This window comes from Bombus flavifrons, chromosome 12 (genome assembly GCF_040668555.2).
Source record: "Bombus flavifrons isolate JBK064 chromosome 12, iyBomFlav1_principal, whole genome shotgun sequence".
Classification (NCBI taxonomy): domain Eukaryota; kingdom Metazoa; phylum Arthropoda; class Insecta; order Hymenoptera; family Apidae; genus Bombus; species Bombus flavifrons.
In genome coordinates this window covers 8,157,080-8,175,561 of record NC_138453.1, presented here as the reverse complement: position 1 = coordinate 8,175,561, position 18,482 = coordinate 8,157,080, and the positions used below count along the sequence as shown (strand labels likewise).

General features: G+C 35.5%; 3 protein-coding genes across 4 annotated transcripts; 2 read left to right on the top strand and 1 right to left on the bottom strand.

The window, feature by feature from the left end:
* The first annotated feature begins 4,190 nt into the window (after positions 1 to 4,190).
* Tm2 (tropomyosin 2) lies at positions 4,191 to 11,090 on the top strand. The gene is made up of 7 exons (XM_069124613.1): positions 4,191 to 4,343; positions 7,391 to 7,681; positions 7,964 to 8,097; positions 8,176 to 8,364; positions 8,626 to 8,701; positions 8,776 to 8,908; positions 10,714 to 11,090. The coding sequence occupies exons 2-7, from the start codon at positions 7,442 to 7,444 to the stop codon at positions 10,794 to 10,796; spliced, it is 855 nt and encodes a 284-aa protein (XP_068980714.1). The 5' UTR covers positions 4,191 to 4,343; positions 7,391 to 7,441; the 3' UTR covers positions 10,797 to 11,090.
* A 3,122-nt stretch (positions 11,091 to 14,212) lies between these two features.
* ear (ENL/AF9-related super elongation complex transcription factor) lies at positions 14,213 to 17,233 on the bottom strand. Of its 2 annotated transcripts, XM_069124286.1 has the most exons (4): positions 17,024 to 17,233; positions 16,616 to 16,781; positions 16,273 to 16,541; positions 14,213 to 16,171 (listed from the first exon to the last, which is right to left on the bottom strand). In XM_069124286.1, the coding sequence occupies exons 1-4, from the start codon at positions 17,054 to 17,056 to the stop codon at positions 14,366 to 14,368; spliced, it is 2,274 nt and encodes a 757-aa protein (XP_068980387.1). In that variant the 5' UTR covers positions 17,057 to 17,233; the 3' UTR covers positions 14,213 to 14,365. The 2 variants fall into 2 exon arrangements, with proteins under 2 accessions (XP_068980387.1, XP_068980388.1); XM_069124287.1 differs by having other exon boundaries at positions 16,616 to 17,233.
* An 85-nt stretch (positions 17,234 to 17,318) lies between these two features.
* On the top strand, positions 17,319 to 18,480 carry Blos1 (biogenesis of lysosome-related organelles complex 1 subunit 1). The gene is made up of 5 exons (XM_069124291.1): positions 17,319 to 17,560; positions 17,630 to 17,758; positions 17,839 to 17,911; positions 17,986 to 18,203; positions 18,309 to 18,480. The coding sequence occupies exons 2-5, from the start codon at positions 17,698 to 17,700 to the stop codon at positions 18,341 to 18,343; spliced, it is 387 nt and encodes a 128-aa protein (XP_068980392.1). The 5' UTR covers positions 17,319 to 17,560; positions 17,630 to 17,697; the 3' UTR covers positions 18,344 to 18,480.
* Positions 18,481 to 18,482: the final 2 nt, after the last annotated feature.

The window sequence follows — 18,482 nt, the reverse complement described above, 5'->3', positions numbered from 1 at the left end:
CGTCAATGAAACTATTCAAAACAAAGTATATCGGTAAACCACGACTGCCTTTCTCTTGCGAGCGACGAAAGCAGACTGATGGTGTTGCGTGTTCTACAGTTTACTTCTTATTAATTTTCGTGGAGGGGAGACAGATAATAGCCGATGAATCATTATCCATTTCCACGGCAAATTCGACCATTTCTTCGTTTATCGACGCCGTATTTTGCCTTCAATCGATTAAATAGATCTCTGTGACTTCGGGGAAGTGAAAAAAGATACCAATATTTTTTTTTTAACCTTTTTTTTTAGCCAATCATATCGTCTGCGGTCAGCTATGAAACTTTAGAGAAATTTTGCTTTTGAAATCTTCTACTGGGAAATAATTATGTTTTTTATATTCGAACAACTAAAGGGGATGTGTGAAATGTAATAATAATAAGAATGTATCGAAAGGCAGAAAAAGATCGATGAGGAGAAAAACTAATTAGATGTTTTACGTTTCGTATATTACACTCTTCAAAGCAAAAAGACGGGAAAATGGAATCACGACTGGATATCGTACGACTTATCCGCCCAAAAACTGTACACCATATCCCTAGCGTATCAAACAACTCGTTCATTGATTCACTGACCTCAAGATTAATGATATACTTTGAGGTACTCTGATCTACTTATACTTATACTATACTTTGAGATACTTTGAGATAATCTATTATTCTCATTGACGGCAGTGAAAAGGAACAACATGTCTAACTAAGAATTCAAGATAAGATGCAATAAAATTATTGGGAATTTAATTGGACATCAGCACGAAATTTACGAGTACAAATAGATGTGCATTTTTCGTGATCATAAATTTTGAAATTCTTAGTACCGAATTTCCTAATTTTTTATTTGATTGCAGATTTGCTAAAACAGTGAACAGTGTATTTCAGTACATGATTTTCTTACAATTTTGTATAAGTTCGATAATACTATGTTTGAGTATCTACAAGCTTTCCACGATAGATCCATTCTCTATGAACTCCGTCTGGAAAGGCTTCTATTTGTGCTGTATGCTTATGCAGGTATATTTATACTGTTGGTTTGGGAAAGAGATGACGTTGAAAGCTGCCACTGCTTTTCGTTTCTATTCGATCGCTACATATATTTTCCAGTACAATAGCACGGAATAGTAGAAACGACGATTTTATTTGAGATTTTTACTCAGTGTCTAATGATAATGATTATGATACAGTGATTAATTAATGTCACAAAAAGGAAAAGAACAGAGTGATTTTTTCTCGTTTCTTGCGCTCTCGTGTAGAATGAATTTAATGTTACAAATAAAATTTTTGATCTTACAAGTAATCGGTATTATAATAAAATAATAAGCACAATTCGTAGTAAAACAAATAACGTTGTATACGTAAATTTTACGAATTGAAAGTCAATTGATTATTCTATGTGGTATACAATTGTAAAATTATAAAAAAGTATTTTGACCTGTAACTTGTAACTTATTAACTTATTAATATTAGTAGCTAATATATAATAATGCAAGATGAATTTGATCTCAAATTATGATACATGTTTTCATTTACGCACAATTGAAGTAATTTTTAGAGCAACAAAGTTCGCGATGTTATTTATGATATGGATTGGGCCATACCACCTGCTGACATAATGAAGAATTTATTTTTATAGTAATAACTGACAGATCTGTTAAAATAACAAGTGATCACGTTGTAATTTCATCTTTGTAGTATCGTGGAAAAACTCTTGGAGAAATTCCAATGAACTACAGATGGAAAAGAATAAAAGTGCTGACGGGCCAAGAAGGATGGGAAATTTCGGTGGACAATATGCACGTGGCCTTTTAGGACATTCTATAATTTTTTTTTTTTTTTATTTAGATGTTTACATTCACAATTTGTCCGATTTAGACATTTGGTAGAATTATTCTATAATTAAAAAAGGTTTACGTGACCATCTTGGGTTAACAGCTGTAAGACACGTGTCCGTTGTAGCAGCACTGAAAACTCTGGTATAAGGACAACTTGATGGAGATAGTAATGAGTGAACAAGTAGTAAATACTCGGCGGGCTTGCTAGCTACGCTTGTAAAGGGCGTATGCGGTAGCAATGTGTCGCGAGTTCGAAACCATCCTGGGCATATTTATGTGTAAAGGTGGAAAGCCAAATATCTTACAGTTATGTACAACGGGCAAGTGGGTTTTTCAACAACAACCCCCTTTGCTTGCCTATCATGTAGTACTTTCTATAAGTGCTTGGGAAAGTACCCCCAGTGTTTGCGTCACTCGTGCTGGCTACCCAGCCCCGCCCGTGGGTTTTTAGCCGGTAAAAATCCGGCACCCTTGTCCCGCCCCGGGCGATGAGATAAGGTGTCTATGAAGATTTCCCCACGTTAAAAAAAAAAAAAATTTTTTTTTTCGGTATTACCCCGCGCCCTCTCCCCGGAGAGCACGGGTGCCTATGAAAGTTCCCTCCACGTAAAAAAAAAAAAAGTAATTTATAATTTTACAGTTGGAGTTCCGTCTGAATTGCGAGTAGTTGCGGGTTAAATCGTTACTCATAAGTTGTTGTAAGTTGTTAGTTGTAGGTTGTAAGTTGAGTAGTTAAATTTTGTTGTCTTTAGTTGTATCCCATTACTGCATTAAGTTCAGATTAAATAGTTATAATTTTTTGCTTCAATCACAATAAATAAATCTATATAATAAATAAAAATCACTATAATTCTGACCTCTATATCTTTATAATTTTTTACGTCAGATAGTAAAACCAATACTTTCGACTATTAAATTATAAAATATTATTGCGATTCTAACAATTTTGTATTGTATTACAGACCATAAAAATGACATTTATTATGAGACATTTATTTAGATCAATCAGAACGTTAAACGAGCCTGTACACTTGACAATTCTGTTGCAAACTTTTGAAAGCTTTTTGATTCTCTGCCGGAATAGAGGTAGATATTTTAAGCACCGAATTCATAGCGACATTTCTAACAAAGCAGAACGATGTTACAAAATTTTATTTACTGTTGGTATGGAAACAAAGTGAAGGTAAAAGATCGTTCTTCGAACTTGGGAGAACGATTTAATATATTCACCTACATATATAGCAGACGTGATCTTTCATGTCGACTAGACAAGGTTGCATAAGTGCAATCGAAAAATATTTTTAATCGTAATGAATGTGGCCCTATGGTCCATACATTTGAAGGATACAAACACCATCACGATGAATATCTACGATTAGTAATCTTACGCATATTTACGCCTTTTCAAGGCTTGTTACACGAGCTACCAAACTAGACGTTTATTATTTCTGACCATCTGATTGTAGCTAGTTAAAAGCTCCTATTCGGTGTATAATGTATAACACGCTGCAAAACACTCGAAAATAGTAACGAACAACGAAACAGCCCATGGTCGAATTGTTAAAATCGTTATCGTGTTCTTTTGTTTCAATTCTCTAATGTTCTGACTTGTAACATTGTATAATAAAAATATTACTAATATCATAACACTAATACCACTAATATAATCAATGATTTCATATATTAGATGTCGAATTAACGATGTGCCCTATTTAGACAAATTTAACAATTGTGTTTTGCAGTCAGTTCTAATTTTTCTACTTTCGATTGAAAATGAAACGCCTTTTAGTTTCATTTTTCAATTGAAAATTAATGCCTCTCGAAATCATCTTATACATCTATGCCATGTTTTAAGAATGTCAAGATTAATACTTGATAGCTTTAAAATATACAGTGAAACAATATCTTTATTAGAAATGCACGAAATTGATTTCTACACCTAATAACAGAATCGTTAAAACGTATCTTCAACATTGTGAAGATCATTAAACTAGTCTCCTTGGAAAATTTCGTTCCGCAATTCGAAATCTATCTATAAATATATATATACTAGTACGATGTACGCCATAAATGTATATCTATAAATCGATTCAACGTAGAGGGAGTAAATTAATTGTCTTTACATCTACTAACAGATAAATAACAATATCGACTGATAAAATCTATCTTGAACACCGATAAGATAAATTGAACGGTTGATCATAAACATATTTCGTAATTCGAAATCGATCTGTAAATTGGAAAATCACTGAATCCAGCCAGTGTCTTCCGATTGGAAGGTGAGAGAAATTTTCGAGGAGGCGCGAGCAGAAAATAAACGCCGAGGACCCCACCCCCGTAGAATTTTCTGTGGCGGTCCATTTTTGGGCTCCCCACCTTCGACTTCGCCTCGATTACCCGCGTCCTCGTCGAGCAAGAAGCTTTACGAAGCACCCTCGGAACACTCGACTCGCGCCACTCTACTCGCTCGGGTTAGGTAAGTGAATTATCACGAAATTCTTCCCCGACCGATCGCTTTTTTTTTATTCTCTGGCTGTTTCTACACCTCGTTCTCTCGATGCTCGGCTATCTTTTGTTCCATGGATCGGTGATCGTGACGCGAGTGTGAAAGAAAGAAAGGGAGGAAGGATGTGGATGGACGTGTGCGTGAGAACTGGTGCAAAATTCACCAGTGCGAGAAACTTGAGGATGTCGAAGATTTTCATCTTCGACGATGGAATCGTTCGGTGAAAGAAGACTGTATAGTTGGACTAATCGTTGAATTTTTGTTACCACGAAGATTTATTACGCTACTAATGGAGCTGCTTCTTCGACTAACAAGCTTCAAGTTGAAAAACGCACGTAGAAAATACTTGATTTGCAACGAAACAGTGCCAGCCACGGAGAAGGCTCTGGAAGCGAATTAATCCGCTTTGGCTTCGAGGTGCATCCGTCTCGAAGGTTTTTGTCAAAAAACTGCTTTGGCAATGCTTGTAAGTAGCGTTAATCCTAACATAACACTGCTTACCATTAACAAACGTACGTCATGTTAGTACCTCGTTTTACGATACAATTTTTCGTTGGCTATAATCAACGTTAAAATTTCAGATAACGAAAATGTTATAGATATTAATGAAAAATCCCGAAAAGATGAAATATTGTGGTCCACTTTGTGGCAAAAATAAACCGGTTGCCATCATCGAATCGTTTCGTTTACGTGTGCTATTTTCAACCGCTAACGTTTGCCTAGTGAATTCGACGAATACTACGTATTTTGAAAAGCCCAACTCGATATTAACTATAATCAATCGTTACGATCCAATCATCCATCCTATCTGCATCGATACACCAAATTGTCTACGCGATTAAAGTATATTAGTGGTTTAAATGCTTGCAGGAAGACCAACGGTGTAAGGAACCGGAGCGCTTTTGCAACATATTAACCGCTGCCAATTAACAACAGCTCTGCTAACGCTTCGGGAATTTACTTTTGGATCTAACAAAACGCAATGTCGTAAGTAGCATTCGCATAACGATCTTTCTACACCATTAATCTCCGTAGTCTCGCTTAAACCTTAAAGGCAACCAAAATTCATCCGCTAAACATCTAACAACGCCTGTTTGCGATTAAATAACCCGAGCAATTCGCTGTTGTTATTGACCACCGAGAATGATGGTCAGTGATGTCATTTTGGCACCCATGGGTAACCAAATGCCAAAACTTTCCAGGTGCTATTAATATCCGGAAATAGGGTCGAATGTAGTCATTCAGCTATCGAATAATCGATTTAATGAATTTAAATATTCCCATCCCTTCTGCGATCTTATACCTTGTTTACATTCCAACGGCTATGAAATATATCCATCGTTATCCACCGTGTAACTTAGATGTCTCCAGAATTAATCCAGGCTTCGTCGATCGAAGGTTGATCGATCGGTTGATCGATATATTCGTCATAGGTTAACAACGATATCACAGATATTGTTGCGATAAGTACATTGCTGACGGTTATGCAAATTCGTATGCTCGTGAACGTAGCTAAAGAAACGGAGCCGAAATGGAGATCAGATTCAGCGTGTTCGGTCCAACACCACCGCAAGTACTTCTACTTTACTTTGTATATTTTATATATCTGTTCATACGAGGTGCATTGTATAAATTCTTTACTTTATTCACAAGTAAAAGGCTAATCGGGTCTTGCTCTCTGCACTTCCAATTGGAAAAATTGAGCATAACGAGTGAAATAAAAAAAAAAACATTTCCTATAGCTTGACAAATCCCAAGAACCGAATATGCAGGATCGAACCGCGAGATCGCGAGGTGGCGACGATGATTTCGTAAATGCTATTAATACGCGGCAGTTAGATCGAATGTCGGTCGTCGGTGGCGGCCAAGTAAAGCCCGTTCTTCTGGGTTACGCTCGTGCTTTTTGGACTCCTCGCCTCGCGGCCTCACTAACGTCGGCCGCCGTCCTCTCCTCGTCGTTCCGCGCATATTTATAGAGCCTGCCTATGGATGCTATTTCCGTAGACGCACCGATGTGCCCCGTTCCTCGTCATCGCGAAGCCGGACGGTATCATCTGCCGGATTATGACTCGCAGAACTCCCTACGATCGTGAAAATATGCAAGCCCATCGCCTACTTTATTCGCGGACCCATCCGTTTATTTTCAGGGTTAAAACGATGACGAGTCACAGCCGTGAAACATATGTATACGGTGGATCATCAAAGTATTCGAATTCATGTAGAGACCATGTATGAATATGAAGATCACAGGAGATAGCGTCGCATTCTTGTTGGTCTTTTGATTTCGATAGCGTCTTACGTCTGGAAAGGGTATTTTCACATAAAATACGCAATTAAAAGAGCAAAGAATTTGCTAAGTTCAAAGATATATAGCGGAGAAAATGTGATTTATAATTCTTCTTACCCTGTTGTCTTCGTATATTGTATATATGTGTCATGCAAAACCTTTCGAAATTTCATTAGCGCTGTAACGAGACGCAATTGCCATGATTACGTTGATGTAGCTTGAAGGAAAACCGAAAACATATATAGAAATTACAAGATATTTATTTCGAACGTGTATTTCATAGAGTTCATCGAAATATTTAAACGGTCAATTAATTATTATATCGAATGGGCCCATCTTTTGACTAATTACGTGTTTAAGGCTGTAAGACGTATACTAATTTTTTATCAAGTGTATGTTCGCAGTGAGTGACTCGTGACTTCTATACAAATCTTCTCCTCGCAAGTGTAAAAGATATATTTCTAGGAGACGATTATCGCGTCGTAGACGAACAAAAGACTCTTTACGATTTATCTGTAATCGATAATCTCGTCTGATTTGTCTGCTAAGACTAAACCCGTTGATATAATTCCACTAACATCGAGAAATCGAAGTTTATGCTGTTTCATCGAACAGACAAACATCGATTGCCACGTTTCAAGTGTTTCGAAATTTTTAACGTCTAATCAGAAAGACCACTAGAAACGATGTTCGACCAATCGTTAAGAGAAAGGATCATGGAAAATTTCAGTGAACTCGATAGTTTCTTGAAGGAAGCCGGCAAAAGAAAAAGGCCGCCACCATGGACGCGATCAAGAAGAAGATGCAAGCGATGAAGCTTGAAAAGGATAATGCGATGGATAAAGCCGATGCCTGCGAAGGACAGGCGAAGGAGGCGAATATGCGCGCGGATAAGGTCAACGAGGAAGTCGGTGAATTACAAAAGAAGCTTACCCAGGTTGAAGCCGACCTTCAAGCCAACAAACAAGCTCTGGATCAGGCCAACAAGGACCTCGAAGAAAAAGAGAAAGCTCTGACTAACGTAAGTAACCTAATGTTTCCGTTAGTCTGTTACGATTAAGGATTTCGCCCTAGTTCTGTCATTGCTCCAGTTTACCTTGGACCAGGTCCAAGTCAATTTTTCGCCGAGAAATTTTATTTATATTTATACCGTAGTTTTATACCTTCGTTTTAAGATCGATGACTCAGAGTGACGCAGTTTTACGCTAGCTATGGTGTCTCGTAACACGAGGGATCATCTGTTTCGCCCTGTGCTCCCCTTTTTTTAAAAGGCCAATGAGTCACGAGAGCTTTCTAATTTCAGGCCGAATCCGAGGTCGCCGCTCTGAACCGAAAAGTACAATTGATTGAGGAGGACTTGGAGAGATCCGAGGAACGATTGAACACTGCCACTGCCAAGTTGGCCGAAGCTTCTCAGGCTGCCGACGAATCTAGCCGGTAAATGTTGAGAAAGTCAATCGTGAAACTGTTGTACGATAGATAGAAACGTAATTATGTTAATGAACGTAATTGCAGTATGTGCAAAGTATTGGAAAACCGCGCGCAACAGGATGAAGAGAGGATGGATCAGCTAACGAATCAACTGAAAGAGGCGCGTCTGCTTGCCGAGGACGCTGATGGGAAATCGGACGAAGTATCGCGAAAGCTGGCCTTTGTTGAAGACGAGTTGGAAGTCGCTGAGGATCGAGTCAAGTCTGGTGAAGCGTAAGTTGCCCCCGAGGAATGTTATTCGTAAATAGATTGCGACTTTCTATGCGTTTACGTAAAACTTAACGATACAATAGAATCCTTATAACATAGAAAAGTAGGTAAAGTACCAACGATAGAGTGAGTACTTGTATCATAAATTTTAGAAGGTGAAACGAATCTCCATTTTATTCTCTTTACTTACAACAATATGAAAAATTCACAGTCTACTCGTAAATAATTGTTTCTACTTAAAGCGTACTATTTACAACGTTACAGCAAGATCATGGAACTTGAAGAGGAACTTAAAGTGGTCGGTAACAGCTTGAAATCTTTGGAAGTATCCGAAGAGAAGGTGAGTTTGTCGATTTTTCATGGTGTTTGAGAACGCATTTCGGATAAACAATTTGACCGACTGGATTCGATTAGGCTAATCAAAGAGTGGAGGAGTTCAAACGCCAGCTCAAGACCCTAACAGTGAAACTAAAGGAAGCTGAAGCCCGTGCCGAATTTGCCGAGAAAACTGTTAAGAAACTCCAGAAGGAGGTCGACAGGCTCGAAGGTAAAGTCGAAATGACTTCCTTTCGTTCTAACACCCTCTTTACTGGATTAACATCGTTTAAGCAGCGTATTTTCTTAAATAAGCAACGAATTTATTTCTTTACAAATATTTACTACTCCGTTGCTGCAGAGTGATCTCAGAGTACTTTGCACCGAATCTAAACGGGTGTCTGACGTAATTTGGCAAATTGACAGCAACGCTTCCGTTATCCAATTCTACTGGAATGCAATCAAAGACTCGTGGCCAATTTGCCAACCTTGAATATCGTCAAACACACTTTAGTAAATGCTGCACACGTCGCAAGTCGATTAATTATTACGAATATTTTCAAGTTACGTTGATAAATTTAGTCGAGCCGCGACTTTCCACTGAATATGAGTAAGAGAGTGATTTAAAAAAAAAGTATTCATTTTTACTCGCATAAATTTCTTTATAGTTACAGAGATTACAAAGGTAGTGTTCGTTAATAGATATCCGCGTTAACAAGCGACACTTCATCGTGCAACGCAACTGATTTTCTTTACAGACATATTGCACCAGCAGAAGGAGAAACGCAAAACGATTTGCGAAGAATTGGACAAGACATTCTCTGAGCTTTCTGGCTACTAAAAAAAAAAAATATCATCCATAGTCGTTTCAAATTTTCTCGTTTATTCCTGTACACGAAACATATTTAGCTATTTCTGTATCGTTATCTTCTCTCTTTCAAAGATACTTTTCCGCTTTAGCTGATTTTTTCTTCTTTTCCGCTGCAATAGCTTCCAAATTTGGGCGTAATTTTTACTTTTTTACGACCGAAGAACCAACAAAGAAGATTTTTGCTTTTTTTCTTGCATTCTCACGGTCATGTAAAACCGACAATATCATTCTTTTCTATCGATCATCGTTCATGTTTAAAGTTCCGTTGGTTCCATTTAATTCTCTTGTGATTTCCCTTCTTTTTTCTTTTTTTATTTGCTGTCCGATCACTGTTTCAATTGTCCGATTTGGGAGCGCTTTGCTTAGTTTTTTTTTTATAAGAACAGATTAATTAGTACTTGTCGTTTACGTTAAGCATTGTCTATTAATATACGCGTACAAGAACACATGAACATACACACACAAGGCACTTAACAGAATAAAATAAAACAAAAAGCTTCGCACGTTTATGTGGGCCGTCGTACGTCAGGTACATTTACCAATCCCTTGTAAAACTGTTTTGTCTTAGACTCCTGCAAAGGTATACTACGCCTCACGATACTTACATGCTTCGAGTAAAGTGATAAAGTATTAACCGCTTCGTTTAACATTTCCTTTCACACGATGCATTTTGTGTACAATTTCGAATTGTACGAGCACACTGACATACACCACGTTGTACGACATTCCTATATTTTGATCAAGCTATAAGTGTGCTTTTATTCTTTTTCTTTTTTTTTTTCTTTAGGATGAATGTCGTTGCATCATAACATTTCCATCTAATATAACTTCTTTTTGCGTAGGGGTTAACATACTTTCAATAGCGAACAAACTCTGATGATCTCTATGTTCACATTAATTCCAAACTGTGACTTAGGTTCATTAAAATAAGTAGTGTATCGATCCGTGCTTGACCGGTAAACGAAAGCTCGTTGAACCGAGTTAACCGAAACGTTTCCAATTCTGAACGAAGTGCAACTGTTTACCGGGCAAATGCACAAGAATCAAGTAGAAAGTTCGTAGGATCGTTCTTAATTAGATGTAAAACGAGTCGTTAGATGTAAAACGTTACTAAAATCAAAGAAGAAAATATATCAGCAATTCGATTATTTTATCAACTTTTCCAGACGAATTGGGCATCAACAAGGATAGATACAAGTCACTCGCCGACGAGATGGACTCCACGTTCGCCGAATTGGCAGGATACTAAGTTATTTCGATCTTTTGTGCTTCCTATTATAATTACAATGTCATGCGTGAGGATGGAACTGCAATGTTACGCATCAAGGACTCCAAAACGCGACCAATCGTTGCACGATCGGCCAAAAAAGCACTGAGGCTGAGAACAGATCGTCGGAAATCGGATATTATTTGTCTAGTTGTACGACGTTACCGCGACGAAGATGGTCAATGTATGGAGATCCGTAAGGAATTTTACTCTGTTACACTGTTGTACGAAATATTACACCCAATAAACTGCTGTAATGTGGTATCTCGTTACTAATTGCAAGGACTTTTAGTAGATTTCGAATCGGAAAGCTACTTCTACCTTTAGCAGGATCCGTATCTGTCTCTTTCTCTATTTCTCTATCTCGCTCGCTATACGGAAAGTTTTATTAAAAGTATCGTCGTCGTCTTGCAGCAAGGAGAGGTGAGTATACAAAAGCTTAATGATTATCAACTACATGGAAATAAAAAGAGATTTCTCGTTTATATGTATACGTTGGGAATAGACCTGTCGGATTTCCTCCTTTCTAGTTTGAAAATTATCGTGACATATTTTTATAGAGGCACAGTTATATAAGATGTTTATTAGTCATCAATGTACTTATTAAATGTACAATGAACGCATAAATGTACACCGAATGGCATATCAATTCAGGAGTGCTGTCTTGTACTATATCCTCGAAAGTCATGATTAATCATACACACATTTGCTTATCTACTATTTACATTTGGTAATTATCTAGAAACGTTGCCTCGCGTAGTTGTGCATAATCTTTATTATTATTATATACAACATTAGTCTATTTCAATGACCCGCGAATACTCGGGATCACTTTATTTTCACAAATATACACACCTAATTAGACATGTATGACACCACCCACGGAAACATAACACTCGGTCAAAACTCAAGCATGCAACGAACAAAAATATACAAACTCATCTGTAAAACATGAATAATTTCTACAAAACAAGAAAGACATCCAAAACGCAGGTATTATATAACTGTATATAATGTGTATTAAAAAACTGTAACAATCAAAGACAACGAATATGTTGAGGATACAAAAGTTACGCTAAGATAAACTTTCTGCCGTAATTATTCTCGTTGTTAAAACTGCGCATTATTCCGTGATATACTTATCGGCCCAATGATAAAACGATAAAATACAAATGTATCTTGTGAAGTTTACTTAATATTAGGACACACAAATATTCTTTTTGAAACTTTATTGATACGGGATTGAATAAAACATCTTCTATGGAGAGAAACAACGTTTAAACTCTTAGTATTCGGCTAACAAAGGGTAGATTTTATAGAACTTTGTGGTTCGAATGATCAGTTAAAATTATTCACTTAATAACAATGTAAACGATGTACCGATGATCTGAATATAACATCAGAGTATATAGCCATCCTGTTGTTTCTAATAATGCCCCGGTTCTGAAATAATTTCTTTGATTCATAGCATATCATTTGATGAGTATAATTCGAATAAAATAAATAGGACTGCTCAAAAGCATAAAATGCAGTTTAAAATTATAGATGTGAAAAAAGAAAAGCTACTGCAATTTCATGAGTGATAAGTCAGTTCAATTTGCCTAAAGACCATGTTATTGGTCTTGAATCTCTTTCATCGCGATCACCTACCTGTAACATTATTATCAATTAATATCAATTAATGTTACTAAAGTTTTGGCAACGCAAATTTGCCCAAATGACTGAGCAAAAACGAACATAGAAAAGAACACTTCGATACGTATGGCGCCAATTAACATGAATCGAAATACATTTTCTCGTTTAATCAACATTCACGATATTTCTTTCTCTAATACAATAAATAATGCACTACAAAAACTATAAAAACTACCACAGTATTTATCTAATATACAATTTTCATTACCTAATAATAACATTATCAAAAACATTAGACTATTTCAGCTATCAATTGCACGCAACACCACTCTGTAATGACATGGTAAATACAATGTAATCTATACAGGTGATGCAGAATAACAATATGGTAAAGAAAAGTTTTTCTGATGAATATACAAACATTCACACAGTAGAAATCGGATATACATATATTGAAGTAATTTGCATGATAAAAATCTTAAATAAGATGAAAATTCATGACACAGATACGTGCTCCATTCATAAAACGAAATATCGATTTCCACTCGAATTAAATGCAACTCCAATGGATGATAAAACGAACACAAAAATAAAACATTGACGTTTATAGTCAGGGTGCTTCCAGTTTTTCTTCCTGACGTGACGTATCGATATTATTTACACCTAATTCACTTTAATAATACTTACAAAATTCTTTGTAGCAGTGAATACAAAACAAGATATTGCATAGAATGCACTGCGTACCAAGTATTTCTGATTGAGAAGACCATGACGACTTGTTGAAACAAATCTCATCGTTTCTTCAATGTATTTTACATGATAGTAATATTGATAATAATAATAATAAACAAATAATAATAATAATAATAATGGAATATATAAACAAGCATTAACATAAAATATAAATTATCAAATGATTCTTCCACACGTTTCTTACTTTAATTACGTCCCATATGAAAATATCAATAAATATAATAATCACCCTCGGTTCAGATAGATGAACCTACGCTAAATTCTCTCAAAGATATCAAGAATATATCTATGTAGAAGGCAATATGATGCACGAAATCTTTGAACGTTTCAGATTAACATCATTAAAGTCAACATAATCTTTTATATATCTTTACCATACAAAAAATCAAATATATGTTTGTAATGGACATATGTAGTATTACATATACATCACATACATGTATATATAATGCATATATATTATATATATATATATATATATATATATATATATTATATATATAATATATATGCATTATATATATATATATATACACATGTATATATTGTATCTACATAAATAAAAATGCATTGCAGATTCTAATGTTCTTGAAAGAAACGATGAATACTCTATATTACATGAAAATACAATATACGATTCTTAATCTATCCTTTCCACAGATTATGTATTATTTATATGTCTATAAAACAATGTAAAAATAACAAGTGCTGGAAATATATAAAAATATAAGAAAATAAGCTGATCCAGTGAACGATAAAGAAACTAGAATTATAAGCAATATCATATCTAGCTGTGATTCATAAACAGCATTTTCTTTTCCATAGATCAATTATGCACGTTTTCCGGGTTAATGCAATCGAAAGTACACAGTTGGCATATTAAGAGGAAAGTATGCAAAATCTGAATCGTATATCCAGGCAGAATTAGACTCCTCTCTTCTTTACCGAGGACATCGGTATTTACAAAATTTCTCCTGGGGTCTTGTATATTACTTGTTTTTATATATGTATATGTATATATATACATATATATACATACGTATATATGTATATATATATTAGTCTGGAGGAATCTCTTTTGTAAGTTCAAATAACTTAATGACTTCATACATAGAATAATAATAATTTATAATAAAAGGTGTCATGATTTACGCTACAGACGGTCACGATGCAAAGAATTGTTGTAAACGCTGTACCGTTCTACGATCCAGAGCACACAGATCAAAATCGAATGTCTTTTTTGTGATCTCGTATTGACCGGTTTCTGCGATTACCTGAACAACTCTCTGTAATTCTTGATTATCTTGCAATGTCATTATCTTTTGTTGCAAGTCTTTCAACTGAGACACGTAGTCTTCTGAAAACACGGGTGGCTCTCCTATGTCTGAATCAACCAAAGTACTATTCGTTGAATCAGGGGCTACTTGTTCCGCTTCCGCTTCGGCACGGTTCTCAGCGACTTGTTCCATAACACCACGATCCTCCTTCTCTTTCATATGAACTGTTTCTTGGTCCACCACGACTGGTGATTGACTCGAAGAAACAGGCTCCAAAGGAGGTGACGTCGAATGACCTCTATCCTTTTCTCTTTTAACCACATGGTCGTCATCGCCTTTACTATCACTCCGTCGTTTCCTTCTACGGATTTCTTTTTCCTCCCCTTTGCTCCCTTTAGATCTGTCCCTTTTGTTTCGGTCTACCTTATCTTTTTTAATGTCTGTAGAAATTGCAGGTGAAAGTGGTTTCGTCAGTTCCGCCGGAGGTGTAGACACCGTTAAATTTTCTACTTCTTTCTTAACCATAGGCACTAATTTTGATTCAGGGAAGGAATCGTCATCTATGGATGGCGCTGAATCGCTACTATCTCTTTCTGGTATTTCCAATACCGAAAGGGGATTGGCTACCTGAACATTAGGCACATTATTCTGTTTCTCTGTTGAGGATTTTATCCTATCGCGTTTTTCTTTCTTGTCCCTATCTTTGCTACTATCCCGTTTATCCTTTTTATCCCTTTTTTTATGCTTGTGCTTCTGCCTGTCTTTTTCATTCTTACTGTCCTTCGCCTTCTCAGACTTCTCGATCTTTTCAGATCTTTCTGTCTTCGATAATTTCTCATCCTTTGGTTTTTCACTCTCCTTCGGAGGTTTCGGCGACTTTCTCCCCTCTTTGGCCGATTTGTACTCTTGACTCTTCTCTTTCTCAGATTTCTCGGATTTCTCTGATTTATTTTTCTTCTCGGCTACTTTTACAGATTCCTTTGAGGAAGGCCGTTCTCCTTCCTTATACTTATCCTTTCGTTCTTTATCCCGATCTTCTTTATGCTTCTTCTTGTCCTTTTTCTTTTCACCCTTAGAAGCATCGACAACATTTTTAGAACTGTCTTTTACTTTGTCTTTTTCTTTACTCTTTTCTTTCTCTTTTTCAAAAGTTACCTTTTTCACTTCCTTTTCCTTTGATTTTGGGGAAATTGACCTCTTTGCAGGAGGCAGAGATGGGCTACAAGCTCTTTTTATTCCAGCTGTTGGAGGTGATGGTGGCCTTTTATTAGGAGGACTAGGATGATTCTTATTTCCAGGACTAGCAGACCTTTTTAATTTCTCCTTACTTCGATTTTTATCTTTAGGTTGCTCTTTGATCCTTCTGTCCTTTTTATCCTCCATTTTGTCCTTTTTAGGATCTTTATGTGGACTATCCTTAGACTTTGTTTTGTCTACTTTATCAGACTTCTCTGTGGTAATTAACGATTTAGAAGCCGAGGATTTGTCTTGTGGTGTAGACTTTTTAGTGTCCTGAGATACTTTTGTAGGTTTCAAAGGTGTACCGAATAATTCAGCAAAAGAACTTGAAGTTTTTGACTCTATATTTTTGTGCTTCTTTGACTCACTCCCACTCAACTTTGGTTTACCAACCATAGTTAATGCTTTAGATTCGTTCTTTTCAACTGAATTTTCAGAACTGGACACAAGAACCTAAACATATAATATTTAATTTAATATTATAATTTATATAGAAAATATAAAATTTATATAGAAAGATAAGAACCTATATAAATAGGATTAGATATACTCACACCACCACCCTTCAATAGTTTCCTCCTAAAGTCATCTGAAGGATTATTAATTATTTCAGTATGTCTTATGACATTTGTAATTGCAGGACCACTAAATTGTAAGTTAAGGTCATATAAAATTTCTATCTTTTTGCTACCTTCATCCTTATTTTTTAAATAAATGTGAATTGGAATCTCAAAACCAGCATATCCAGACTCTTTTAACACAAATGGTGGTTCTTTTAAGATCCTCTTTGGTTTTGAGAACGTCTGATGCAACTGAAAAACGACTGGAATACAAGCCAAAATAAGTCGGAAGATTTGTATCTATGGATCCATGGTATTTTCTTAAAAGTATATTTACCTTTCTCAACATAGTGGTGAATATCAGCATTGTCAATACCCCGCACAAATAATTCCCAATCATGAGTATAGCCCTGAGGGGTGGTACGCATACGTAACATTGATGAGTGTCCACATTCTAGTGTAATGCGAATTGCCATTCTCTCATATGAATTTTTTGATACACGCTTTTTCAAAGAAAAACAGAGAGAGCTAATTATGCGGGTAAACACAGCAATTACGTTACATTTTTATTTATCTCGTTACACGTGAATGAAAACTCTGATGAATTCTTAACTATCTGATCCTTTACAAACTATTTGTGACGTTGAAAATCATTGTCCAACAATTTATGCTAAATGTGAAAACAATGACAACACTTCTTTCCTAACTTTCGTATACTTGAAATACTGATACATCGTTTGCTTACACTTGTTTTGTATGAAAATGTTGACCACCTCATTAGAGCAGAATATTGTGATAAACGAGGCGTTTGATGGAGGCAAATCGCCTCGTTAGTACTATGATAATTCAGGAATTTCCTTTAAGCCAAATCTGATTCGATTATCAACAGGTAAACTCTACATCAACGAGAACTAGTCGCCATACTTGTTACTGCGTACACTAGACTTAAAAATGTACGACTGTGCTGTCATCTATAGGAAAACGCTATTGTCTGCCAAGGTATGTTCTAATATCAATCCTTGCTTTTGTACAATTTTGTCCAATCCTTGACTGAACAGATGATACGTTGTTTATTATTAGAATATACTATTCTAACCTAAAAGCATTGCTTATTGGTCGATGCAAATTGTTCTTCTCCAATGTAAATTGTTGAGACATTAAGTACTAACCAGCAGTGTAGTATTTTAAGCAGAATTTACAATAATTTTGTTATTTGAATTAATAGATTAAAATGTACCTCTCTAAAAATTAATAAATATGTTAATATAGATAGTCATTAATCGTGAGTAAATTTGCCATAAACAGTAGATATGATATTTGAAAAAAATAAATCGAGTGGTATTACTTATAGGTTTTTATAAACAAAGGAACCTAGCATTTACACTGGAGCCTTAGTAATACAACTGATTAGTAATAAAGATGTTATCTGCTATCGTAAAAGAGCACCAAAGCAAACAAGCAGCAAGAAAGGAAAGACAAGGTAAAAGTAATAAACATACTTTTGATCTTCTATAAATTGACTATACTTACGAATAACTATATAGAATATTGTTACAACAGAGCAAAAGAGGAAAGAAGCTGTGCAAGCCGCAAGTAATTTGACACAAGCTTTAGTTGACCATTTAAATGTTGGGTAAGTTTTTGATGTCCTTTGATAAGAAACAATTACAATGTAATTGTTTTTTAAAGAAATATTTGATCATGTAGAGTGGCACAAGCGTATCTCAATCAGAAGAAACTCGATGCAGAAGCAAAACAATTGCAACATAGCGCAACAAATTTTGCAAAACAAACACAGTCATGGTTGAATTTAGTAGAAGCTTTCTCCAGTGCATTAAAAGAAATTGGTGATGCTGAGAATTGGGCACGTAGCATTGAAGGAGATATGAGAACTATAGCAACTGCTTTGGAATATTCTTATAAAGGTAAACAACCAATGCGGTTGTTTGTACTAATTACATTTTATGCATATAACATAGAATTAATTATAAAAATATGTATAAAAAATATAATTAATGCATTTATTTCAGCTACCCAAGAAGTACAAGGGACCAGTACTTCTTAAAAGCTTAAAAATATATATTATATAATATTAAAAGAACTTAAGAATAAGTGTTATTAAATATCATTATAGATTTTATCTTGTTTTTTGTTTGTATTACTATGTTTTAAAATAAATCTCATAATTTTTTCTTCTGTTAAGT

Coding starts and splice junctions, on each gene's coding strand:
- Tm2 (XM_069124613.1), top strand. CDS start 7,442: ATGGACGCGATCAAGAAGAAGATGCAAGCGATGAAGCTTGAAAAGGAT. Junction 8,098..8,175: donor GCTGCCGACGAATCTAGCCG/GTAAATGTTGAG, acceptor ACGTAATTGCAG/TATGTGCAAAGTATTGGAAA. Junction 8,365..8,625: donor CGAGTCAAGTCTGGTGAAGC/GTAAGTTGCCCC, acceptor ACAACGTTACAG/CAAGATCATGGAACTTGAAG.
- ear (XM_069124286.1), bottom strand. CDS start 17,056: ATGAGGTGGTCAACATTTTCATACAAAACAAGT. Junction 16,782..17,023: donor CATTTTCATACAAAACAAGT/GTAAGCAAACGA, acceptor TCTTTGAAAAAG/CGTGTATCAAAAAATTCATA. Junction 16,172..16,272: donor AACTATTGAAGGGTGGTGGT/GTGAGTATATCT, acceptor TTATATGTTTAG/GTTCTTGTGTCCAGTTCTGA.
- Blos1 (XM_069124291.1), top strand. CDS start 17,698: ATGTTATCTGCTATCGTAAAAGAGCACCAAAGCAAACAAGCAGCAAGA. Junction 17,759..17,838: donor AGCAAGAAAGGAAAGACAAG/GTAAAAGTAATA, acceptor TTGTTACAACAG/AGCAAAAGAGGAAAGAAGCT. Junction 17,912..17,985: donor GTTGACCATTTAAATGTTGG/GTAAGTTTTTGA, acceptor TTGATCATGTAG/AGTGGCACAAGCGTATCTCA.